Source organism: Fukomys damarensis, unplaced genomic scaffold, assembly GCF_012274545.1.
Source record: "Fukomys damarensis isolate Sample0158 unplaced genomic scaffold, DMR_v1.0_HiC HiC_scaffold_27, whole genome shotgun sequence".
NCBI lineage: Eukaryota > Metazoa > Chordata > Mammalia > Rodentia > Bathyergidae > Fukomys > Fukomys damarensis.
In genome coordinates, this window is record NW_022900939.1 from 1272901 (window position 1) to 1297713 (window position 24813).

The window sequence follows — 24813 nt, forward strand, 5'->3', positions numbered from 1 at the left end:
ATATGTTTTTTTTTTTTTTTTTTTTTTTTTTTTTTGTACCGGAGATCGAACTTGGGCCCTTGTGCTTGCAAGGCAGGCAACAAAACCACTGAGCTACATCCCTGGCCCAAGCATTCTTTAATTTATGACCTGTCTGCATCCTCTGCATGAGGTCATTGTCAGCAATGATCCTCACGAGAATCTTTCATTCGAACATGACTGAGGGTTACGGTGAGCAGGGATTTGTCTCTGACAGGTAGGTTGTTAAGAACTGAGTGACAGGGCTCATCGAAAAGGTTGTGTTCAGTCTTGCCTGGGCCCTCACGACGTTCTGATAATTGGAGACCCCAGGTAGACATTGCTCGGACAAGGTCCTCCTGCACGCTAATGGCGTTCTCTGATTACCACTGGACACCACAGTTAAATTGAATGATGATTGCCAGTAAGAATATTTGATATCCGTGATTTAAAAACAAGGAATTAATTTGGGTAAATGTCCCTCAATTTCATTGTTTTTATTTAATAATTTTATGGATTTTCTGTGTCATTTTCTATTACTTTTGATTAATCTTACCACCAGTTTTCCTGGTGAAATAATGAGAAAGTGATGATCCTCCTTAAATCCAGATTATTTTTGGAGAGTGTTATTTCTGTAAGATTGGTTTGGGGACATACTTTTCACCAAAATAGTCTAATTCAAGTTTTTTATTTATTTATTTATTTTTGTTTTTTTGTAGTCGAGACTGACCTGGAACTCACTATGTAGCTCAGGTTGGTCTCGAACTCATAGCGATTCTCCTGCCTCAGCCTCCCGAGTGCTGGGATTACAGGCATGCACCACCACGCCTGGCTTAGTTCAAGTATTTTAAAGCATGACTTGTGGTACAAAATATTGAGATTCTGACTTAGAGAGTGAGTAAATGCTCAAATCTACTCCAAAACCTTGCTTTGCAAGATGTATTAAAGAACCTGAAACTCACTATCCGCTAATTTAATTCTAACTCCCTCACACCAGTGCAGATGCCTTCGCGTCTCAGGCTAGGACACGGGGTATGGAGGAAGACTGGTGACCGGCTCTCTGAGGAAGGACGGTCTGCTTAGGAGACGCTGACGTAGGCAGTGTCCTCAGCTCCCTCATGCTGCTCCTCCACATTTTTGGTCTTCGGGATAATGTGAGACTCCAGGGAGGGAAAGAAGCCCTGGCCCTGCAATTTCCAAATCACTGTGCCACAGGAAAGGACTGTGGCTGCTTTTGGCCTCGGAGGTTGCTGTGTTGGCCACAAAACACGTGCCGTGTGACAGAGACATGGGTGAATAGTTAAAATTTAAAAAGTCATTACAGAAAAGGACGTTGCCATGAAGCCCCCTCCAAATGCTCCCCCTGCTTTGAACACGCTGGTCCCTCATTCTTGCCTTCTTGAAGTCCTCTTTTGTGAGTTTCTTTACCTACACTGTTCGGGGTGCCTCAGTGCCCTGAATTGATTCAAAACAGCCTTTCACGGTCATTTTGATTTTAGGGATGAGCCAGAAGTCACAGTGCCAGACCCGGAGAGTAAGGTGGGTGAGGACGCAGCGTCAAGTTTTCCCCAGGCTGCTCTCTGTGGGATGGTGCTCGGCGGCGGCAGCGCTCACCATGCTTTTGATCGCGCAGCGCTTCCTAAGGGGACTCGCAGAGCTGCTGCAGAAACAGGTGGGGTAATGGGACACGTGTGTTCAAAGTAAAGACGGCACTTTGGGGGAGATCCATAGCCCTATGTCTGTTATTGTAATAAAATTAGAAGAGATTTAAACACTCACTATCGTTTGAGCACCCCTTGTATTTCCTAAGCCTCAGACTCCTGACATTTGGGAATAAATCAGGGCACTGTGCACAGATACAATACTAACGGAGTTCCAGGGTGGCACTTTTCAATGTTGGCCATGAAATACATTTTTAGGTATTAAAATTAGAAGACTCATATTAAAGGCTTTTCCACACTACACGTGCTCCTTGGAAGCTTCCGTTCCTATTATGTCGTTATCCTGCTTAGGGATGCGCATGTCATACTGCCGAGCATCCTTGTTATTCAGTTTTTCAATAAACCTCCATCACAGTGTGCAAGAAATGAGATTTCAGGGAGTGTGGCTGGGTGAGCTTTGAATGCACTGTGATTTCTTTTAAGCCTTTGTTCACTATCTTTTGTGTTTGTGCACATATGAGTGATATCTCAGAGACCTATTAGCTAGTTGCTCAATAAATATTTAAAGTGTTCTTATTTACTTTTAAAACCTCCAAATACAGAACCTTCACATAGGTAGAAATCCCTCCAGCCTTCCTTCTCCACTAGGCCTAGTGTAGATGGGACCATAAAACACTAAGTGTATTCCTGACATGAACCCAGTGATGCTTATGACAGCAAAAATCCTGGGTGCAAACATCTGCCCAACTGTCCTGTTGTGGTTAACATCTGGATGTTCCCCCAAAGCCTCATTCGCTCATTGGTGGGCTTTGGGGAGTTGACAGGATCATGGGGATTAGATACTGCTCAGGGTGGATCCGTCCCCTGATGGGTCCATAGCTAAATGTCGTGCTGGGAGGGGAGCCTGGTGGAGGAGGTGGGGCCCAGGGGGCCTGGCCTGGAAGTCTCTCCCTCCTCCGTCCTTGATCTCTGCTTCCTGCTGCCCTGCCATGAGTGGTTTCTCCTCTGCCACAGCCATGCCTCCCTAACTTTAAGCCAGCCAACTATACACTGAAACCTCTGCAAAGTATGAGCCAAAGTAAACCTTTCCTCCTTTAAATTGTGGGCACTGGGTATTGTGTCTTGGCAATGAGAAAGTAATTAAGACACATTCTGTCATCATTTACATTTGTTGAAAAAAATTTGACTTCCTTTTGTTGTCCTAATTTCACCAGGTCTGTGAAATCTTGCCAGCCTGGCGCCCTTCTCTGGAATGTAGGAGCTTCAATGAGTTAAGAAACTGGAGACACCAGGATTGACAAGCTCATCTGTCTTCTATTTCAACTTCCACACCTGGTAGACATGGTTCACTTAAAATGAGACGATTAGCCACTTGTCAAGAAAAGGTGAGTTTCTGGCACATTCGAGGCTGCAGGTTCCTCTTTGTTGTGTACAGAGCTTTCACAGTTTCTGATCCTCAGGGGTATTTTATGGGCAAATGTGGGAATAGTATCGAAGGGATAGTTAAGTAACACAATCTATTCATTTATTCATTCAACAAACACTTATTGGACATCTGTTACATTCCAGGCACTGTTCCTGGGCTTGGGTAATGTTGACCTCTAGACTGTAGCTAGCACACTGAGTGGGCGGCAGCTTTGATCTGTATTTATTTGAAGAGCTAGCTGTATTTGGCTCTGTGTGTGTGTGTGTGTGTGTGTGTGCGTGTGTGTGTGTGTGTGTGTGTGTGTGTTTTACCAGCAGCCTTCACTTGTCTCAATAATCTAGGTCTAAGCTCTTTTGTGTTATGACATACTCTTAATTTGACATCTTGAGGGTTTTTGAAGCCACAGGTCTGGGGATCTATTTGGCTGTCTGCATTAGTATTTGTGGTCATGCCAAGTATGAATTAATTCATATTCATGTCATGCCCACATTTGTCTAACAGCGAAACAATCTCCACTTATTTATAAACAAGTTTAAAATATTGGCATTTGTGAAAAGAAGTATTGTAAAGCTTTGTACTCACGTGTGGCCATTCAACTCTTTCACCCTGTGCTAAAAATAATGTGACTTCCAGTACAACTAGAAACAGACCGAGTGTTGCAAGGATTAAGCTGTTGACATTCATCCTTATGGTACACGTTAGCTGGAAAGGATACAAAATGTCACTGCCTCATTTCAGAGCAAACACATTGGTATGAAGCTGTTACTGTGCACTGGTGACCAGCATGTTAACAACGATTTGTTGTAATTTCAGATTTTTTTCAGAAACAAATGTTCCTCTAAGGGTTCCCAACCTCCGAGGAGGACTCATTAGCTTTCTGGGGTCACCTGCACGCATTTCATCCTCTCATGACCACAAAATCCTTAGATGCCCTGTGTTGAGGCAAATACAAAAGTGCTGCCACTTAGTGGGGAAGAAAACCAGGTGCCAATTGCTGTGAGTAGAGTATAATGAATATTGATATAGAGGATAAATCCACTCTTCTCTACAGAGGTAGATTGCTGTGTGGCCCCACAAAAGCTGTGGATATCATTTTAAAGTTTCGGTCCTTCCTTTCCAAAATGTATAACATTTCCTTGCCCTGTCACATTAACCAGGGTGTCAAATCCCTGTGTTGATTAGCAGCAGTGAAAGTTTACCCCTCTCTTACTGGCTCATTGTAATATGAACACTTCCAAGTTTGAACTGTCAAGTTTCTGGTAAATAATTATTTATCAGCAAAAGGCTATTGCCAGTAGTTTTTAAAATCACCTATATGTATGAATTTTATTCAATTCACTTTCCGAATCTGTTGAGATGTTTCAGTGTTTGCCCACTTATATGTTATAATAGATTACATAGAAGTGATTAAAGAAACACCGACGTGTAATGTGCTTACTAGGGAGTGCACAGATTACGAGTGTACAGCTTGGAGAATCATCTCAAAGTGCAAATATTCGCGCAGTCACCGCGTATGTCAAGAGAGCACCCCCTGCACCCCAAAGTTACTTGTGTCTTTCTCCACAAGTGAATCTACTCGCTGACTTCCAAAGCCTTCGTGTGGTTTCCCTTTCATGGAAATGGAATCACACAGTGTGTGTGTTATGTGCCTTGTTGCTTTTGCTCAAAATCACGTCTGTGTGGAATTCATCACTGTAGTTACATGCAGGAGGAGTTTTGCTCATTTTTCATTGCTGCATTATTCCCTACTCTGAGAATATACTGAAATTTACAGACAATGAATTGGGTCATGTGTAGTTTGGGCCATTATGAAAAAGGAGGCTATAAACTAAGGTTTCCTCTCACAAGATATATGCCAGCCTTCCTCTTAGGCGTATGTGTGGTAGAATCATGTGTCATAGGTTGTGCACTTGTTCAACTCTGGAAGACACCACTGAATACATTTCTGAGCTGGTTGAGGAAATTTAAACATCCAGTGATAATTGCTTCACATTCTTGTCCACGAATGAACAGTTCTGGTGAGAGTATGACAGTATTTCACTGTGGTTTTGATATTCGTTTCCCTGAGTATTGATGAGTTTGAGCATATTGCTTTTATTTTTTATTCTATATATTTAAATTACATGATATATTCTGATATCCTTATACAAGCTGTAATAATTGCTATAATAAAATAAAATAAACATCTCCATCACCTGACATAATCATCTATTTTGTGGTAAGAGCCCTTCAAATACACTCTTAGCAAACTTTCGGTATACAGTACAAATCTGCATCTTGGATTTCTTGATTTATGCTTCCTGACTGCAGGCTTGTGCTCTCTGCCCTCTACCTCCCCATATCCTCCCCTCCGACCCCAGAATCGCCAATCTACTTTCTGTTTTGGTGAATCTGACTTTTACGAGGTTCCACTCACAAGTGAGATTACACAGTATTTTTATTTATTACTCTTAAAATTAATTTTATTGGTTTACTTTTGCCATACAAAAGGTTCACATGTCAGAGGAAATTTGTAGCTCTACATGATATATCTTAATTCTTTTTTTTTTCCTTCACCACCCCCTTCAATCCTTTTTCCTCTCTCCTTTTACAACACTTTGGCACTCACTCAAAAACTACTAGACACATTGAAAGACAGGCCAGGGGCATATTAAAAATGCTAGGAAAAATAAAACTAGTTTCATAGGGGATCTAGTTCATGGACTTCAAACTAATAAGAATTAAAAATAACAATTACTAATGTGCTCAAGGAAAAACAGAAAACATTGGAGCAGATAGATGAACACAGAATTTCATAGACAACTTAGAATCTAAAAGTAGAATCAAATGGAGACTGTAGAATTAAAAAATATAATCATTGATATGGAGAACTCAGCGACTGAATTTCACAGCACAGTTTACCTGAGTTTAACTCAGCAGCAAACAGCATTTGTGTTCCAGAGGAAATGTTAAAATTGAAGTAAAGAGAGAGAAATAAAAGAAAAAGAAAAAAATGTGGGAAATGTGGGACACAATGAAAATACATAAGAAACATATGATTTTAGTCTTGGAAGAAAGGAGAAAGAGAAAGACAGTCTTGCAGAAATAATATTTGAAGAGACTATAGCTGACAATTTTCCAAAATTGATGAAAATACCAACCCAGATCTTTAATCCGTACAGATACATCTACTTGGCAAGTTTCCAGTAAGATAAGTATAGAGCAAATCACACCTAGCAATATGACAGCAAGTCTGTTGAAAACTAAAGGTAAAGGGAAAATAATAAAAAGAAAAAAAGTCATAACATGCTAAAATGAGCAGAACAAGAACAGAAGCCTATAATGTCAAGGCTGGAAGTCAGAACACAGTGGAATGACATTTTTATTTTTTATTTTTTAATTTATTTTTATTTTTCATACAGGGATCGAACTCAGGTCCTTGCACTTATGAGGCAGATGGCGGCACCACTGAGCTAAATCCCCGGCCTGGAATAACATTTTGAAAGGGCTAAAGTAAAATAAAATAATCACCAACTTGGTATTCTGTGTATAGCTAAGAATCTTTCAGAATGAAGATAATATCAGGTTGTTTTCAAATTAACAAAAGCTGAGATAATTTGTTGCCAGCATATTCGCGCTAAAACAAATGCTCGGAGGAATTTCTCAGCCAGAGCGAAGGCAGCCCCAGAGTGGAATGCTGAGTGTGAGAAGAAAAGGAGGGAGATAAAGGAGCGATGTGAGAAACACCTCAGTGAATAGGATGGGCGGTTTGACTTTGAGCTGCTGGTTTCTGGAGCCCTCGGACCCTGTCTCGTGACTGCCTCCCTGCTCCTCCCCTTTATTCTTCCCACCTCAACCTCCTTCATCTACACAGTTGTCTTTCCTGCCACATTCCCTGAGCAATGGCTCAGTGTTTGAATTCTGGAGGTGCGTTTTCTTCGTTCAGAGGTCAGCTCTATCACTTCCAAAGTAGATATAATTCTAGATCTAGGGATATTTGCTTATACTAGTGGACTCTCAGCTTCCTTATAGATAAAATAGGTATAAATTACCTACCTAATAAAGTTTGCTGAGCGATAATGTGAAAAAAGTTTAATAAGGCACTTAGCATATAGAAGCCATTCAATAAAATGTAACATTATCATTCTGATAACTTTTCTTTCTGTTTCAATAAGTGAATGTGTGAGATGTTTCTATCACAATTGATATATTAACCTGAATGCCATTTCTTATTTATATTTCTATTTCTGTTTTGCTGGTCTGTTTCATGCTTTCTGTATTATTTTGGTGCTTTATAAAATTATTAAAACATTCTGTTCAAGTATAACCATTTAAAAATCTTATAAAGAAAAATTTCACACCTCTGTATTTCGGTGAGATTTCTTTTAAGAGGCAGCAATATCTCCTTTTGATATTCTTTGAGAAATTAAATTTCTTTCTCTGGCATGGTTTTAATCATTCTTACTTACCAGTGCAGGGGAAGGCTTCTTCTGCACTCTTACTGCTAAAGCTCCTGATGTGATGAACTGAGAATAAAGAGGCATGTGTAAATAAGCAGCCTTTTCATGGTCACTCAACAGATTACTGTCAAAACTTCAATAACATTCTTTTTCTTGGGTATCAGGGATCAAACTCAGGTCCTTGTGCTTGGGAGGCAGGTGGTGGAACCACTGAGCTAAATCCCCAGCCCTTCAATAACATTCTTGACACCTATGAAAATGTGTTTGAGTTTGAGATAATTTTGACTGAAATGCCAGCATTCCCATTGCACATCTGAGGTATCCACTGGAAAAAATTTACCTAATAATAAATGCAGTGGTTCTTTATAATAGAGGCAGGAAAATGGTTGCTGGATTAATGTGAACCCTAGAATTTTGTGGCATACCCCTAAATTTTGAGATCAGTTAGTCTGGTGCTCCTAGCTTTGTTCTTTTAACTTAAGATTGTATTTTTTACTCAGGGTCTTTTGGGGTTCCATACAAATTTTAGAAGTTTTTTCTATTTCTATGAACAATGTCATTGGAATATTGATAGTGCTAGCATTAGATCTATAGATCACTTTGGGCAGTATGGATATTTTTATAATATTAATCCTTCCAAACTGCTAACATTGGAGGTCTTCCCATTGATTTGTGTCTTTAACTTTTTTCCTTTAACTTTCAGTTCCTTGGTTTAGTGTTTGATGCTATTATAAATGGGATTGTTTTCTTGATTTTACTTTTGGATAGTTCAATGTTAGTGTATAGAAATATGACTGATATCCTGAAAATTTACTGAATTTATTTATTGAATTCTAACAATTTGAGCAATTTTTTGGTGGACTTGTTAGGCTTTTTATACGTAAGATCATGTCATCTGCAAACAGAGACAAATTTTCTTCTTTCTGATTTAGATGCCTGCAATTTATTTTTCTTGCTTAATTACTCTGGCTAGGTTCTTTAATACTATGTTGAAAGAAAGTGATGAGGCTGGGTCTGTTTGTCTTTTTCTTGATCTTAGAGGAAAAGTTTTGAGCTTTTTACTGTTGGTATGATGCTAGCAGTGGGCTTGTGATATATAACCTTTATTGTATTGAGGAATATTCTTTCTATATATAGTTTATTGAGCTTTAATTATGAAAGTGTTGAATTTTGAAGTTTTTTTGCATTTACTGAGATTATTATACAGTTTTTATCCTTCTTCATGTTAACATGATGTATCACACAGATTTGTGTGTTGAATCATCCTTGAATTCTTGGTATGAATCCTACTTTATCATGGCATATGATCCTTTTAATATACTGTACAAATTGGTTTGCTAGCATTTTTATATCTATGTGCACCAAGGATATTGTAATGTTATTTTCTTGAAGTAATTTTCTTTTCTTGGATTGTTCTTTTCTGGGTTTGATATCAGGATAGTGCTGTCACACAAAATGAGTTTAGAAATATACACTTTTCTTTTTTATTTAAGGGGGAATTAAAAATTGACATGAATTCTTTATATGTTTGGTAGAATTAACCAGTGAAACCATCAGATCCTCATCTTTTCCATGTTGGGATTTTTTGGATTATTGATTCAATATCCTAATTTCTGTTATTGCATTCAGGTTTTCTGTTTCTTCATGAATCATTCTTGGTAGGTTGCATGTTTTAGTCCTGTTCTATTCACGGCTATAGTAACTGAAGCACTTAGAACAGAGCCAGATCCTTAGGTGTTCAGTAAATGTTTGCTCAGTGAATGAATTAATATAATTTTGTGAGATAGATAGCTACTACTAAGAAGTAGGCAAGAGAATGGAAGGAGGCCCTTGACCTAGTCAGCAGACTGGTAAGAGGGTGAAGTGCCTGGAGCTTTCACTCCAGCTCTGACCTCGGCAGCTGACTGATAAGAGGTGGAGCTAGGCTGCAGCACCCCCAACCTCTAGCCTTCTGGCTGTGCTGGTACCTGGGTTCACACCACAGAAGCACAGGGGGCCGGGTCATAAAGGCTATTATTCTGAGCTCTAGCCTTGATTTTGATTTAATTCACACAGTTAAAGGTGATAGATTAATAACTACCACGAATTGTCATTTTCTAAGCTGTGCTTGATGCTTTTGTGTTGCTGATGTTATCATGGGCTAAGATGTTGTGATTGATCTAATCAGCTGTCCTTCCTGGTTTAGTGAAAAAGAGATCACCTCAGAGTCATTGGAGACTCAAAAATCTAAAGACCAGCTATAACAGGAAAATCGAAGTATTGACCCAGGTTTCAAATGAAGGATAGTACCAACAACAAAAATAGAAATGGGAAGACATTCAAACAAGGCTCAAGCACAAACACAGACTTTCAACTTACCAAAGGCAAATTCTGGGGGAAATGAGGTGGAAAAGTCTGATAATCAACCACCTGGACACCCTGAACTGATAGCACAGGAAGTAACAAAACAGATGAATGAAGGTCTAGAAAAATTCAAAAAAAGAAGTAATTTCACAGATAACTACAGATAACTCACCGAGATGGTGAGCAGAATGAATGACATGATTAGAGACTCTAGAACAGAAACAGATAAAAATACATGAGCTCAGGACCATGATAGAAGCTATGCATGCCCAGCGTAGGAAAGAAATGGACACCATGAATATCCAACATAGGAAAGAAATGGAATCCATGAAAAAGATTCAAACAGATATCCAGGAGAGTAAAAACTCTACAGAAAGTTTGCATAACAGGCTGAGCCAATCTGAAGACAGGGTATCAGATATAGAAGACGGAATGGAGATCAGTAACCATGAAAAGAAGAATCTCTTAAAATTAGTAAGGGAACATGAGAAATCAGTGCAACAGCTACTAGATAATATAAAGAATAATATAAGACTGATAGGAGTCCATGAAAAAGCATGAGAAAGTACAAATGACAAAAAAAAAAAACTGTTCACAGAATTAATGACAGAAAACTTCCCAAGCAGAGCAAAATAATTTGATATATGGATAAGTGAGGCATATAGGACTCCAACTAGTCATGATAAAAAATCTACACCTAGACATATAATAAAGATCCTGTTGGAAACCCAACAGAAGAACAAAATACTGCAAGCAGTTAGAGGAAAGAAACAAATCACATGCAAAGGAAAGCCCATCAGAATCACTTTTAAACACAAACACAACAGACTTTTAAACACAAAGCCTCAAGTCCAGGAGAGCCTGGAGTGAGGTATTTCAAGCTCTAAATTTAGAAAACAACCTCCAACCTAGTCTGATGTATACTGCAAAACTATCTTTCAAAATTGATAAGGAAATAAGATACTTCCATGACAAAGAGCACCTGAGAGACTTCATGAATACCAAACCAGTACTCCAAACAATTCTAAATAATATCATAGAAAAAGTCAATGAAGATCAAAACTCCATGATGCCCTACAGAGCAAATACAGCAGGCAAGGCAAGAAATTAAAGGAGAGAGGGAAAAAATTAAAAAGAGTCAACATGATGATGATAAGTCAATACATATCAGTTATAACCATCAATGTTAATGGCTTCAATTCACCAATCAAAAGAAATTGACTGGCAGAATGGATTAAGAAGCACAATTTAACAATATGCTGTGTACAAGAAACCCACTTAATCCACAAAGAAATTCATAGACTGAGAGTAAAAGAATGGAAAACAGTTCTCCATGCAACAGGAACCTGGAAAAAAGCAGGGGTAGCTATCTTATTTGCAGTCAAAGTAAATTTTAAATAAAAACTAATTAAGAGAGACAAAGAAGCTCACTACATCCTTGTAAGGGAACAGTCCAACAGAAAGAGATGGTAATTGGGGGCATTACACATATATGTATATATACCGTATACATATACAATATATATATATATATATATATATATATATTGTATATATATATATATATATATGTAATGCCCCCAATTATACAAAACAAACATTAAGGGATGTGAAAAACCAAATAAGCACTAATACAATTGTAGTGGGGGCCCTAATTACCCCACTGTCACAAATAGACATGTCATCTAGACAAAAATATCAATGACAAAATACTAGAACTGAACCAAGTTTTTGAACAAACAGACTTAATAGACATCTACCAAGTGTTCCACCTCACAAAATCAGAATATACATTCTTTTCATCTTCACACAGGTCATTCTCCAAAATAGACTACATACTAGCTCATAGGACATTTTTAAATAAATGCAAAGGAATTGAAGTTACCCCATGTATATTATCAGACCATAGCACAATTAAACTCGAGGTCAATAGCAAGAGAAATCTCAATAAGGTCATAAACACATGGAAATTGAGTAACACTCTCCTGAACAACCAGTGGATCACAGAGGAAATTAAAGAGGAAATTAGACAGTTTTTACAAATAAATTATAATGCCAATACAACATACAGGAATCTATGTGACTCAGTGAAAGCAGTTCTACGAGGGAAATTTATAGTAGTGAATGCCCACACTAGGAAAACAGAGCGAGCTCAAATAAACAGCCTAATGCTGAATCTTAAGCTTCTAGAAAAAGAAGAGCAAGACAAACCCAAAGCTTGTACAAGAGAGGAAATTATAAAGATCAGAGCAGAAATCAATGCAATGGAGACTAAGAGAATGATACAAAAAAAAATCAATGAATTGAAGAGTTAGTTTTTTGAAAGAATAAATAAAATTGATAAACCTTTAGCCAACTTTATCAAAAAAATGAAAGAAAAGGCTCAAATCCATGCAATTAGGAATAAAAAAGGCAAAGTCACAACAGATCCAGCAGAAATCCAGAGGATTATCAGTGCCTACTTTGAGAACCTGTACTCTAATAAAATGGAAAACACAGAAGAAATGGACAGATGTTTAGATACATATGAATTACCAAAGTTGAATGAAGAAGATAGGAAGCAATACTTCCAAATTAATTCCTGGAAGCAAGTGTTAGTTTCCTTCCCAAACCAAGGAAAGACCTAACCAAAAAAGAGAACTACAGTCCAATCTCCCTAATGAAGATAGTTGCAAAAATCCTCAGTAATATACTGGCAAACAGAATACGGAGGGTCATCAAAAAGATCATACAGCCAGACCAAGTTGGATTTATCCCAGGAATGTAAGGATGGTTCAACATATGTAAATCAATAAATGTAATACACTATATTAACAGAGTCAAAGACAAAAATCATAAGATCATCTCTACAGATACAGAAAAAGCATTTGACAAAATTCAACACCCATTCATGATGAAAACCCTGCAGAAAACTGGAATAGATGGTCTTTATCTCACCTTGACAAAGGCTATCTATGAAAAACCAACAGCCAATATCATACTAAATGGTCAAAAACTGAAAACCTTAATGCTAAAATCAGGAACAAGACAAGGATGTCCACTATCACCACTCCTGTTCAATATAGTTTTAGAAACATTAGGTACAGCAATTAGACAAGAGAAAGAAATAAAAGGGATAAAGATAGGAAAGGAAGAAGTTAAGCTTTCATTATTTGCTGATGATATGATACTCTACATAGAAAACCCAAAAAACATCTAGACTTGATTGACAGATTCAGTAGAATAGCTGGATACAAGGTAAACATTGAAAAATCAATAGCCTTCTTATACAAAAATAACAGACTCATTAGGGGAGCAATCTCTTTTACAATAGCATCCAAAAAATGAAATATCTAGGAATCAGTCTAACAAAGGAAGAAAAAGACTTCTACATTGAGAACTACAACACGCTGAAAAAATAGATCAAAGAGGATACAAGAAAATGGAAAGGGGATTTGGCTCAGTGGTTTTGCCACCTGCCTTGCAAGTGCAAGGAATCAAGTTCAATCTCCAGTACCAGAGAGAGAGAGAGAGAGAGAGAGAGAGAGAGAGAGAGAGAGAATGGAAAGATATCCATTGTTCCTGGGTAGGAAGAACCAATGTAGTGAAAATGGCTATGCTTCCAAAACTGCTATACAGATTCAATGCAATTCTGATTGAAATCCCAACAGCATATTTCACAGAACTAGAGAAAACAATCCAAAAATTCATTTGGAACCAGAAGAGACCTACAATACCAAAAGCCATTCTCGGCAATAGAGACATGGCAGGGGGTATCACAATCCTTACTTGAAAGTATACTACAAAGCCACTGTGTTAAAAACAGCATGGTTCTGGCAAAGAAACAGACCCAAGGATCAGTGAAATAGAGTAGAAGATGCAGAAACAATTTCAGACATACTCAGCTACCTCATTTTTGACAAAGGGGCCAACTATCCTCCCTGGAGGAAAGATAGCCTCTTTAATAAATGGTGTTGGAAAACTAGATTTTAACTTGCCAAAGCTTAAAACTAAACTCCTATCTTTTACCATGTGCTAAACTTAAATTGAAGTGGATTAAAGATCTAAATATTAAAACAGAAAGACTAAACTTGCTGGAAGATAAGCTAGGTAGAACTCTTGAAGACATTGGCATAGGAAAAGACTTTATGAACAAATCTTCAGTAGGACAAGAGCTAGCACAATGAATCAACAACTGGGATCTCATCTTTTTAAAAAGCTTCTGCATTGCAAGAGAAACCACCAACAGAGCTAAGAAACAACCTACATACAATGTGAGGAAAAAAAGTTTTACTACTTGTTCCTCAGACAAAGGTCTACCATCTAGAATATATAAAGAACTAAAAAAAAAAAAAAAAACAGGCCCCCCAAATATAAAGATCCAACTAAAAAATGGTCATCTGAAATGAACAGATATTTCTCAGACAAAGAAGTAAAAGCAGCAAATAAATATATGAAAAAATGTTCCACATCTCTGGTCATTCAATAGATGCAGATGAAAACAATACTGAGATTCTACCTCACCCCAGAAAGAATGGCTGCTATCAAGAAATCAACCAACAACAAATGCTGGTGGGGGTGTGGGGAGAAAGGAATCCTTTTTCATTGTTGGTGGGAGTGCAGACTGGTGCAACCACTGTGGAAATCAATGTGGAGATTCCTCAAACAACTAGGATTAGAAGTCCCATTTGACCCAGCTATTCTTCTGCTGGGTATCTTCCCAAAATAATTAAAAGAATCATGCCACAGTGATATATGCTCAGCCATGTTTATAGTGGCACAGTTTGTAATAGCTAAAACTTGGAAACAGCCCAATTGCCCATCAACTGGAGACTGGATAAAGAAGATTTTTTAAATAAAATGGAGTACTACTCAGCCATAAAGAAAAGTAGAGACATTTATAGCTAAGTGGATGCACATTGAGGACATTCTCTTAAGTGAAATTAGTTGGACACACTGTGTAAATGACATATAATTTCTCTGGTGTGATAAACTGAAAGTGTCAAAATGTATACTTGATATTTTGTAATAGGAAGAAGAGGTGTAAAGGTATTGGGCAAATGGGAGGGGTGGGGGAAAGGTAAAAGGGGAAGAGAAAAAATAAGAAAAGGAATAAAATGGAAACAAAGCCTTTGTAAATAGGGGAGGGTAGAGGGGGTGAAGGGAGGGCAGGGGAGTGGGGAAAAATAAGAACCAAGACCTGTCATGTAAAGGTACAAGATCCCAGTGATGAGTGTAACTGTACCGTGTACCTAAAATGTACCAATAAAGATTCAGTTTATAAAAAAAAGAGAATGGAAGGAGGTGGAATATTTTACATTTACTGCAAGACACAAGAGAAATCCATTAGAAATCCCTGTTGAAGTTTCCGAATTTCTCCCAGGCCAACAGCATCCTGATCTCTGTTAATTTTGCTGAATTATTTTTAAAAGGTCCTCTTCTGGTCCCAGTAAGTAAGTCCTGGTCCTCAGCTGGCCAATATACTGGGAAACATGATTTTCTAAGTAAGCTGAGCACGCCCTTGTCTCTAATCTTTTTGGGATTCTAACCATTCTTTGTACCCTGACATTCACTCAACTGAAGACTTTTTGTACCCAGAAGCTTATAAATTAATTTAACAATTTAAAATACTTCAAAGTTACGAGAATGAATTCTCTGATGGAGAAGCAGACACTAAACATGCTGACTACATTAATGCATGGTCATTGGCAAGATAATTTACTCACAAATATGGAGGCCAAAAATGGGTATCACGATAGCAAGACTATAGGCTGGTAGACTAATGAAAATGCATAAAATTGTTGAATGTATAAATACAACCAGAGGTATCCTAGAGTACAGTGCATCACACCGACCATTATTTGAGCAGCCTGTAAGAAAAGAACGGCAGGATCAGTTACACAGGGCATTGTATTTCAGGACAGCTACAACTTAAACACTGGGAAGGTCATAGGGGAGTTTAGCTTTTATGTTTTGGAATCACAGTGATCTCTGCTACTACTCTTGTTCGGCCTTAGACATTACTATAACTGGGAAAGAGTCCAGGTGATAGAAGAAGATAGAACAATGAAAGGGCTTTGAATTTTTACATGTAGCATATACATGGAATATTTGCTAGAGTAATTAGCAATTTGTAGAGGTGTGTCTGCTTCCAGATACATGGCGTTGTCCCTCGTGGCTTGTTTTGGGGCCAGATCAGCACACAGCTGGAGGCCTGCGACTTAGAAAGAAGAGCTGTGATCTGGTGTCCCTGCTGCTTCTGCTTCATCTTGTCTGCTTGGTCTTGCATACATAAACCTCAAGTCTAGCTCTGTTCTCTGACATATTCTCCCGTCCATCTCCACAAGTTAATGGCAGTGGTTTTCTTTTTCTTTTTTCTTTGGTACCTGGGATTGAACTCAGGACCTTGCACTCGTGAGGCAGGCACGGTGCCACTGAGCTAAATTCCTAAGCAGTGGTTTTCTTTTGATGACATTTTCACTTTCTGCAATACTGAATCCTATGATGATGGCCCCATCTGTCACAGGCACTTTCCCAGACTACACTTTATTTTACAGCCCTGGTTTTTGATCTGTCTTGTTGCTTCACTAAATTATGATACAGAAAGATGTGACATGCTACATGTTGGGTTGGGATGAAGAACTAGGAGTAAGGATTCGGAATCTCCCCCGGCCTGAGAAAACCATAGCAGTGTCAAGAGCACGTGGCCGTGAGATGATCGGTGGCCAAAGTCCTGCGATCTGGACCTCTTTTCACAAGAACCCACAATCTTATCATCTCATTTTCACCCCAAGCTCAGATTTACTTTCAAACTCTTCATTGATATGCAAAAACCAGGGGAAATCAAGGGGGTGACGCAGGGCTGCTAGGACTCAGTTTATGAATTCTCTTTCATTGGTAGCTGAGATAGAAGAGTCAATCAACATCTGCGACTTTAAGTGTTAGGAACTTGCCATATCAAGTCATTGGCCCACTCCAGTGAAACTTAGTCCTTACCCCGACCACTATGGTTTCTTCTTTCACTGTAAAGTGAGTCGATGGCATATTATTCATATTATGACATGGCCGTTAGGGAGAATGACTGAAAGCAGTTCTAGAAAACAACAACAAAAACAGACATAATGATTTTGTTAGATCAAGCATTTCAAAGTTACTGATTTTTCACAGTGAAACATTTCCCTCAACGAAACATTTAAAATCAATCCATTGAAATATTCTTTTGGACATAGCGAATCTCTTGGCAATTCTGTTAGATTTTATTCATGTTTACCAATTTTAAATGACACTGAGTCCTTAGGATTCTTAGGTGCAGACATATTTGACACAGCTGGTTTAAGCAAAACCAAACCAAACCAAAACGACAACAACAACAAAAAAACCCCAAACACAAAGGATATGGGTGAGCTCTGGGAATCCCGGGGAAGGTGAGGCTGCCCAGCAATGCCACAGCCCAGCCCCAGGTCCAGAGGGGGGGCCCCGAGGTCACTGTTCGGACACCCCTCACTCCGGTCATCCAGAGAACGGGCCTCTGTCTCTGAAGCCTGCACTGCAAAGGCCGAGGCGCGCAGGAGTGAGCGGCCGCCAGGAGCGCGGGACTGTGGCGGGAGGGAGGCCGAGCGTCCTTACTGCGCGGACTTGCTCCGTGGCCCGGGGTCCTCACGTCACCAGTCCCTGTGTCCTCTTCCTGCGAACTTCCCAACTTACTTTTACCCGAGTGGAGGCCGCGCGTTTAAAGCGGGTTAGCTGTTGAACACACAGTCTGGGATAAGCGGTAACGGGCAGTGGTAAATAGAAGGTGCCAGGAGGAGATCGCCAGGCTGGGAGCAGGGCGGTCCGCACAGCAGCACCGGCCGCGGGTCTCCACTTCCGCGTCCCGCAGGCCCAGAGTTCGGTCGGTGCCCAGCGCTCTGTCCCCCACGCCCCTCCATCCGCTCGCGCCTCCAACGCCACGCCTGTCGCGGAGCGAGGAACCCGCGCGCTCCCCAGGAAGATGGCAGGGCAGTAAGTCCCCAGGCCCTTCTGCCAAACTGGGCCCAGGCCCCCGCCTCACTTCCCTGGTCCTCAGCTTCCTTGGCAGAGGGGTGGCCGCGCACTCCGGGACCCCCAAGCGTGCAGACCGAGCTGTCGCCCACACATCCGTGGATGCAGCCGGGCGCACAAGGCCTTCAGGACCAGCCTGACCGCTGAGCCTGACAGATGAGTCGTTTGCTCTGGGCTAAGCTAGCAAGTATCTGCATCAGGTAATTAGGAGTCATAGACGGGAATAGCTAGCGTTTCCCGAACTCAAATTTTATGTCTGGTGTTTTGCTATTAATCAGTTCAGCAGGTTTTCGGATGTGCCAGGCCTAGTCCTTAACGCCGGGCACACAGCAGTGACAAGAACTGGTGAAAGACCTGGAGCTCCTTGGGGACTTGTGTCAAGGAGTGTGAAATCAGCAATACACCAGGCCCACCAGAAAACTATGCAGAGTTAATAATGAGAGCTAAGGGGAAAAATACAGAAAGGAGGTAGGGTGGATGGGGATGTGAAATTTAAACAACGTCCGTGAGGAAACCCCTCATGGCAAAGCAGACGTGCTCGAGAGCCTAGAGAAGGTGAACCGAGAACTCGCGAGTACCCGGGAGGAGAAGATGCCTGGCAGGGACGGTTGTGAGGGTGTAGAGGGAGGAGCAGGCCGTGCAGGGAGGGAGGAGGAGGCGAGCAGGCAGATCCGGGGCCTCAGGAGCGACTCTGCCTTTGATGGTTAACCTTGATTTTCCACGCAGACGGGATAGAGTACCCAGGAAATTAGTGGAAATCCACTTCCGGATTTTTCTGTGGGGTGTTTCTAGAGATGACGGGCATGCAGGTCAGCACACTGAGGGGGAGACTCAACTCAGACTGTGCAAAAAGGCTTGCAAGCTTGATTCTGCTTGAGCAGGTTTGTCTTCTGTGGCTCCATCAGGGGTGGATGCAAGAGTCCAGGTTCCTCAGCCTTTCTCTCCAGAGAGCTTCAGCCTTCAGACTCTTGCTGGGCCTGCATCCTTGGTCCCTGTTCTTCTGAGGCCTCCAGCTTTGTGGACAGAACAGCTAGCTAGCTATAGGGTACCCTGCTTGTTCAGTGTGCAGACAGCCACTGAAGACTACCCAATTTCTGATCCCAGAAGCAGACTAGCGCATTCCCTTTTCTGCTTGTGTGTGTTCATTCTGCTTCCCCAGAGAAGCCTAAGCAGCATACTGGCATGGCAGTTGAGCAGGATCATGCAGGGGATTAGTAAAATACACTTCTGAGCACGTCTGGGTGGATTATGGAGGTGTGGCTTTGGGTACTATGGTCCAGCCCGCTTCCTCTCCAGCACGTCTCCCTGGATCTGCTTCCCAGCTGCCAGGAACTGAGCTGCTTTGCCTCACCATGCCTTCCCACCAGGATGTTCCGGCCAACCACAGACTGAATCTTCTGAAACCACAGGCCAGATGCACCCACACTGCAGGTGTCAGGTATTGAGTCGAGCAATGGTGACTAATACAATTGACTTCACCGATGAGTGAGGAGCGATGGTGGAGAAAGCTTGATTTCACTTTTTAGCATGGAAAATGTCAAACATGCAGAAAAATATGATAAATTCCATAATCTCACACAGACCAGGAAGCATGCATTCCAGGGGACAATGCTGTATGTGCCCTAATAAAAGTTTTTTTGAACAATGCTATTATTATTATATCTAATAAAATTCAAAGTAGCTCCTTAATTTTATCTAATACCTGATTTATATTCAAATTTCCTGGTTGCCTCAAACCTGTCTTATAGTTGGTTTGTTTGAACCTCATGATCTGCTTATTGCATTTGATTGCTCTCTCTCAGGTCTTTTTGATCTGCCAGTGGATTTCCTTAACCCTATATATGGCACAATTTGTAATAGCTAAGTCTTGGAAATAGCCTATATGTCCCTCAACAGATGAATGCCTAAAGGAAATATATTTATACGCAAGGAAGTACCACACTATCATAAAGAAGGATAAACTTGAGTTATTTGGTAGTAAATAGATGTATCTCAATATCATAATGTTAAGTAAAATAAACTAGCCACTCAAGTTTAAATATCACGTGGCTTCTCTTATACAAGAGCCCTAAAATATAAATAAAGAGCAAAATAAAGGATAGAAAATAAAGGACAGGAAGTAGAGAGATATTTTTCCAATGGGAAGGGGATCAAGAGATGGAGGGGAGACAGAAGAAAGAGAAAAAGTATTGAAAAAAGAGAGACAAAGAAAAAATGAAAATAGAGCTTTTACAAATGGGAAGGAAATCAAGAGTTAGAGGGCGGAGATGGGTTGGGAGTGGAAGAGAACAAAAAAGAATTAAGATGTGTTATGTAGTTGTACAAACTTCCATGATAAAAGTAATCATGTACTGCAAAATGTATTAATAAAATTACACAATTAAAAAAAAGGAAAACTGCCGGGTGTGGTGGCGCACGCCTGTAATCCCAGCACTCGGGAGGCTGAGGCAGGAGGATCACTGTGAGTTTGAGACCAGCCTGTCTCAAAAAACCAAAGGAAAAAAACAAAAACAAAAACAAAAAACCTGAAAAACTGAAAAAACTTAGTCTATTTTTCCTTTATAATTCCTTTTTATTTTTCCTTTATAATTTCCCACATGGACTTAATCAAATTGCCTTTGTCTGGTGTCATTTGACCTGTGTCTCTATCTCCATTATTTTTTCTAAAGTAGTAGTTATATACAAAAGCTGAAGTAGATTTAGAGTCATATTTTTGGGCACAATATTCCATAGTTGGAGCTGTCTACTTTTTATTGAATTGCACTGGGATGAATATGCTGACTAGTTGTCTCTGGTTTTTTTTTTTTTTTTTTTTTTGGTACCAAGGATTGAACTCAGGTCCTTGCGCTTGCAAGGCAGGCCACCAAACCGCTGAGCTAAATCCCCAGCAAGTTGTCTCTGTTCTGAAATCATTAACAGTGAACAGATATCTAGGTTTTGTCTTGATTCATTACACATTTTCTTTTAATTGAATCCACTGATGATCTTCACTTAGATTCATGTCTTTAGGGAGTATATTGATCATTTTCTTAATTCTATCAGTGCCTCTGAATTTATTGTTTGGTGTTTTTTTTCCTGAAAAATAAGTTTCCTTGAGTAATTTTACTTATTACAAAAATACTTTGTATAAGAAAAACAAAGAAGGGTCTGGGGATTTAGCTCAGTGGTGCCACACCTGCCTTGCAAGTACAAGATCCCGAGTTTGATCCCTGATACCAAAAAAAGGAAAAAAGAAAAGCAGCAAAGAAGACACTCACCCTTCTCTCTAACATCATGATGGGTTTTGAGCCCAGGAAATTAGGTAATGAAAAGAAATAAAAGGTAACAAGATTGGTCATGGAAGAAGCAAAATCACAAGTGGCATGATAGTATATATGCAAAATTCTTAAGAATCCATGTATGAGAACTAATAGTTCAGCAAGATGGTAGAATACAAGATCAATATATAAAATCAGTTGCATTTCTATATGTCAGAAATGAAAAAAATGAAATTAAGAAAGCAAGTCTATTTACAATAGCATCAAAATATAAACTCTGAGTACATTTAAGAAGTTCATGACATTTACATTTAAACATACAAAGCACTTTTGAGAGAAATTATAGGTCTAATCTAATAGAAAGATATCACACATTCATTGATAAAAACACTCAATATGTTAAAAATTCTCAAGATAGGAAAAGCAGTAGCATTTTATACAGCAGTAATGAACTTGTTGAAAAAGAAATTAAGAAAGTAATATTATTCACATTACCAACAATAAATAAAATATTTAGCAATAAATTTAACAAAGGAAATGAAAAATCTTTACAAAGAAAATTATGAAATAGTGTTGAAAGAAATTGTGGACAGTATACACAAAAGGAAAGATATCCTGTGTTCATGGATTGGAAGATTGTTAAAATAATCATACTACCCCAAATTATTTACAGATTCCATGCAATTCCCATCAAACTACTAATAGCATTCTTTGCAGAAATAGAAAAAAAAAATCCTAAAATTCACACGGAACCACAAAAGACTAAGTACTGCCAAAGCAATCCCGAGGGAAACAAAACAAAACATAAGAAGACAAAACAAACAAAAGAAGCTGGATGCATCATATCTGACTACAAAACACAGTACAAAGCTATAGTATCTCAAAGAGTATGGTTCTAACATACAAATAGACATAGCCCAATGGAAGAGAATATAAAAGGCAGACATTAGTCCACATTAATAAAGCTAACTTATGTTTGATAAAGAGTTTAGAATATATAGTAGAAAAGAAGGACAGTCTTTTCAATAAAGTGCTGGCAAAAGTGGATATGCATATACAGAAGAATGAAAATGGATCCCTTCATCTTAGTGTACACAAAATTCAACTAAAAGCGCATCAAAAGCCTAAATTTCAAACCTGAAACTATGAAATTATCACAAGAAAAAATAAGAGAATCGTTTCAAGCACTGATATAGGTGCTGATTTTTTAGATAGGACCACAGAGGCACAGGCAGCAAAAATAAACAGATAAATGGTATATCAAAGCAAGAAGCTTCAGCAAAGAAAAAGAAATCAGCAGAGTTAAGGAAAAACCTACAGAATGGGAGATTTTCAAACATTTGACAAGGGATTAATATTTAGCATATGTAAGGAACCAAAAAACCTGAATACCAAACAATGTTCCAAATAATTCAATTAAATATGGACTCAAAATCTAAATAGACTCTTCTCTTGAGAAGACATAAAAATGGCTGGCAATGAAAAATGTTCAGTTTTACTAATCATCAGGGAAATGGAGAATAAACTCAATGAGATGTCCTCCTGCCTTTTTAATAATGGTTTCTGTCATCAAAAAACCCAAAAGTAAGAACAACAACAACCCCCCCCCCCAAAGTAGGAAATACTAATGAGGGTAGAGAAAGGGGAGCTGTCCTGGACAACTGGATATTAACATGCAAAATAATTAATTTTAACACTTTCCTTCTACTCCTATAAAAAGTTAACTAAAATTAGGAAATACTTAAATGGATAAGTTAAAACAATGAAATATCTAGAATAAAACACAGGTACAAATGTTAATGACCTTGAATTGGGAAATTAGACATGTCACTAAAACCACAAGTGATAGAAGAAAAAGTAGGTAAATCTGGCTTCATTGAAATTAAGAACTTTGTAACTGCTATAGTCTACATCTAGTGTCCCCCCAAAGTCTCATGTGTTCAGAGGTGGGGATTTGGGAAAGTTATTTGCTCATGCGGTGCTATACTCGTCAGTCCCATACTTGTCAGTTAATCCATTGATTAATTCAGAGCTAAATGTTCTGTTAGAAGGTGGTTGTGGTTGGAAGAAGTGTGTCACTGAATGTTTTAGTCACTTTCCTTAGCACTGAGACATGACACCCAATGTGAACAATTTAAGAGGTTTATTTTTGTTCACAGTTTTGGTCCACAGTTGGCAGTCTCCAAAAAATGGCATGGTGAAGGGCCTGTCATGGAGGAGACCTGCCCACATTATAATAGCCAGGGAGCAGAGAGAAGGGAGAATCACTCCCTCAGTCCAATCATCCTCTAAAAGCCCCACCTCTGAACACATGAGACTTTTGGGAGACACTCTAGATCCAAATCATAACACTGAGGGTACATCTTTGGAGTGTTTACCTCCCTTTGCATATTGGCTGCCATGAGGTGAGCAATTTTCCTCCACCAAGCCCTTCCACCAAGTCTTTACTGCCTTGGGGAGAGCTGACCATGGACTAAAGCCCCAAATCATGAGCTAAATAAAATCTTTCCTCAAGTTGTGAGTGTTGGATATTTTGTCCCAGTGATGGAAAAGTTAATATGGAGGATTGGTACCAGAGAAGTAGGATCATTGGTGTGATGATACCTGAGCATTTACCTGAGGTTTAGAAGCCTTTGGAACTGCATGAGTTTGAGAAGCCTGGGAGTGAGACACAGAAGTCTTAGCATGCTGTAAACAAAGCTTGATGGGTGACTCTAGCGGGACTCAGAAGACCAGAATATTAATATAAGTGGGGAAAATAAAGGCCAGACTCAGGAAGTTTCAGTTGGGAGTATGATGGAGAGCACCACGAGTGAGCTACAAATTCATAAACTGGCTTTTCATAGTAAAAGTCTGTGCCTGCCTATTAGCCCACAATGCCTTGGTGTGTGGAAAAGGAGCAACTCTCCATGCCACTGGTTACAGCAGAGGTCTGAATGACCTATGAAGCAACAATGTCTTGGATGGTAAGACAATAGTGCAGCTAAGGGTAACATGACTCGTACACAAAACTTCTATGGAGGCAGAAATTAATCTATGGGAAAAAACAAATTTTCCATTAATCAATGATCTGTTTCTACTAGAAGTCTTATTCCCTTGTTGCTAGGACCTTGCTAGTATCAATGCTCTCCTCTCCACTGTTCCCTGTACCACACCTTGTCCCATCAAGAAGCTGTGTGTTCAGTAGTGGTAAGCTTCAGGAGAGAGTGTTTTAGCTTGATAGGAGTTTGACTGTCCTGAGCCCCTATTTATGCAGTCAAAATCTTATCTTTTGTTATCCTGCCACCTTACCCTCGTTCAGTTGATTGGAAGTCTGATCAGCCTCAAATAGGAGTAAAGACTCTATTGGAAACATACATGTTACATTCTGGCAAAGAATTTACCTACATTATGCCCATGTCCTAAGATTTACAGGAGACTGAGTGAGATTAAGGGTGGTGGATGAATTAATCTGGTGGAGGAAATTTCAAGACAGCCTAAGATTCATTTTATAGCAAGTGGTAGATTTATAGTGAGAATCAAGGACAAAAGATAGAACAGAAAAATTTGAGTTGGCACTCAGGGCACCACTTATAAAGATGGAAGTAAATGAGGTATGGCTGCTGAAAAGATTAGTACTTGAAAATGACACCAACTACTTTGTACAGGAACAAGAAGAAAGATGACTTGAG

At 39.4% G+C, this 24813-nt stretch overlaps 1 protein-coding gene across 4 annotated transcripts in view; it reads right to left on the reverse strand.

The window, feature by feature from the left end:
• The window catches only part of LOC104868318 (putative uncharacterized protein encoded by LINC00301), a 27996-nt gene extending 4170 nt beyond the window's left edge, over positions 1-23826 (reverse strand). For 2 of the 4 annotated variants that reach the window (XM_010633057.2, XM_010633055.3), the window contains exons 1-4: positions 17550-17755; positions 16842-16938; positions 7533-7589; positions 3667-3786 (exon numbers count right to left, since the gene is read on the reverse strand). In XM_010633057.2, the coding sequence (XP_010631359.1) occupies positions 3667-3786; positions 7533-7589; positions 16842-16898 (234 nt within the window). In that variant the 5' untranslated portion in view covers positions 16899-16938; positions 17550-17755. Of the gene's footprint in view, positions 1-3666; positions 3787-7532; positions 7590-15571; positions 15716-16841; positions 16939-17549; positions 17756-23758 lie in introns of those variants that run through there. The other 2 variants (XR_782012.2, XM_010633056.3) reach the window with 2 other exon arrangements.
• Positions 23827-24813: the final 987 nt, after the last annotated feature.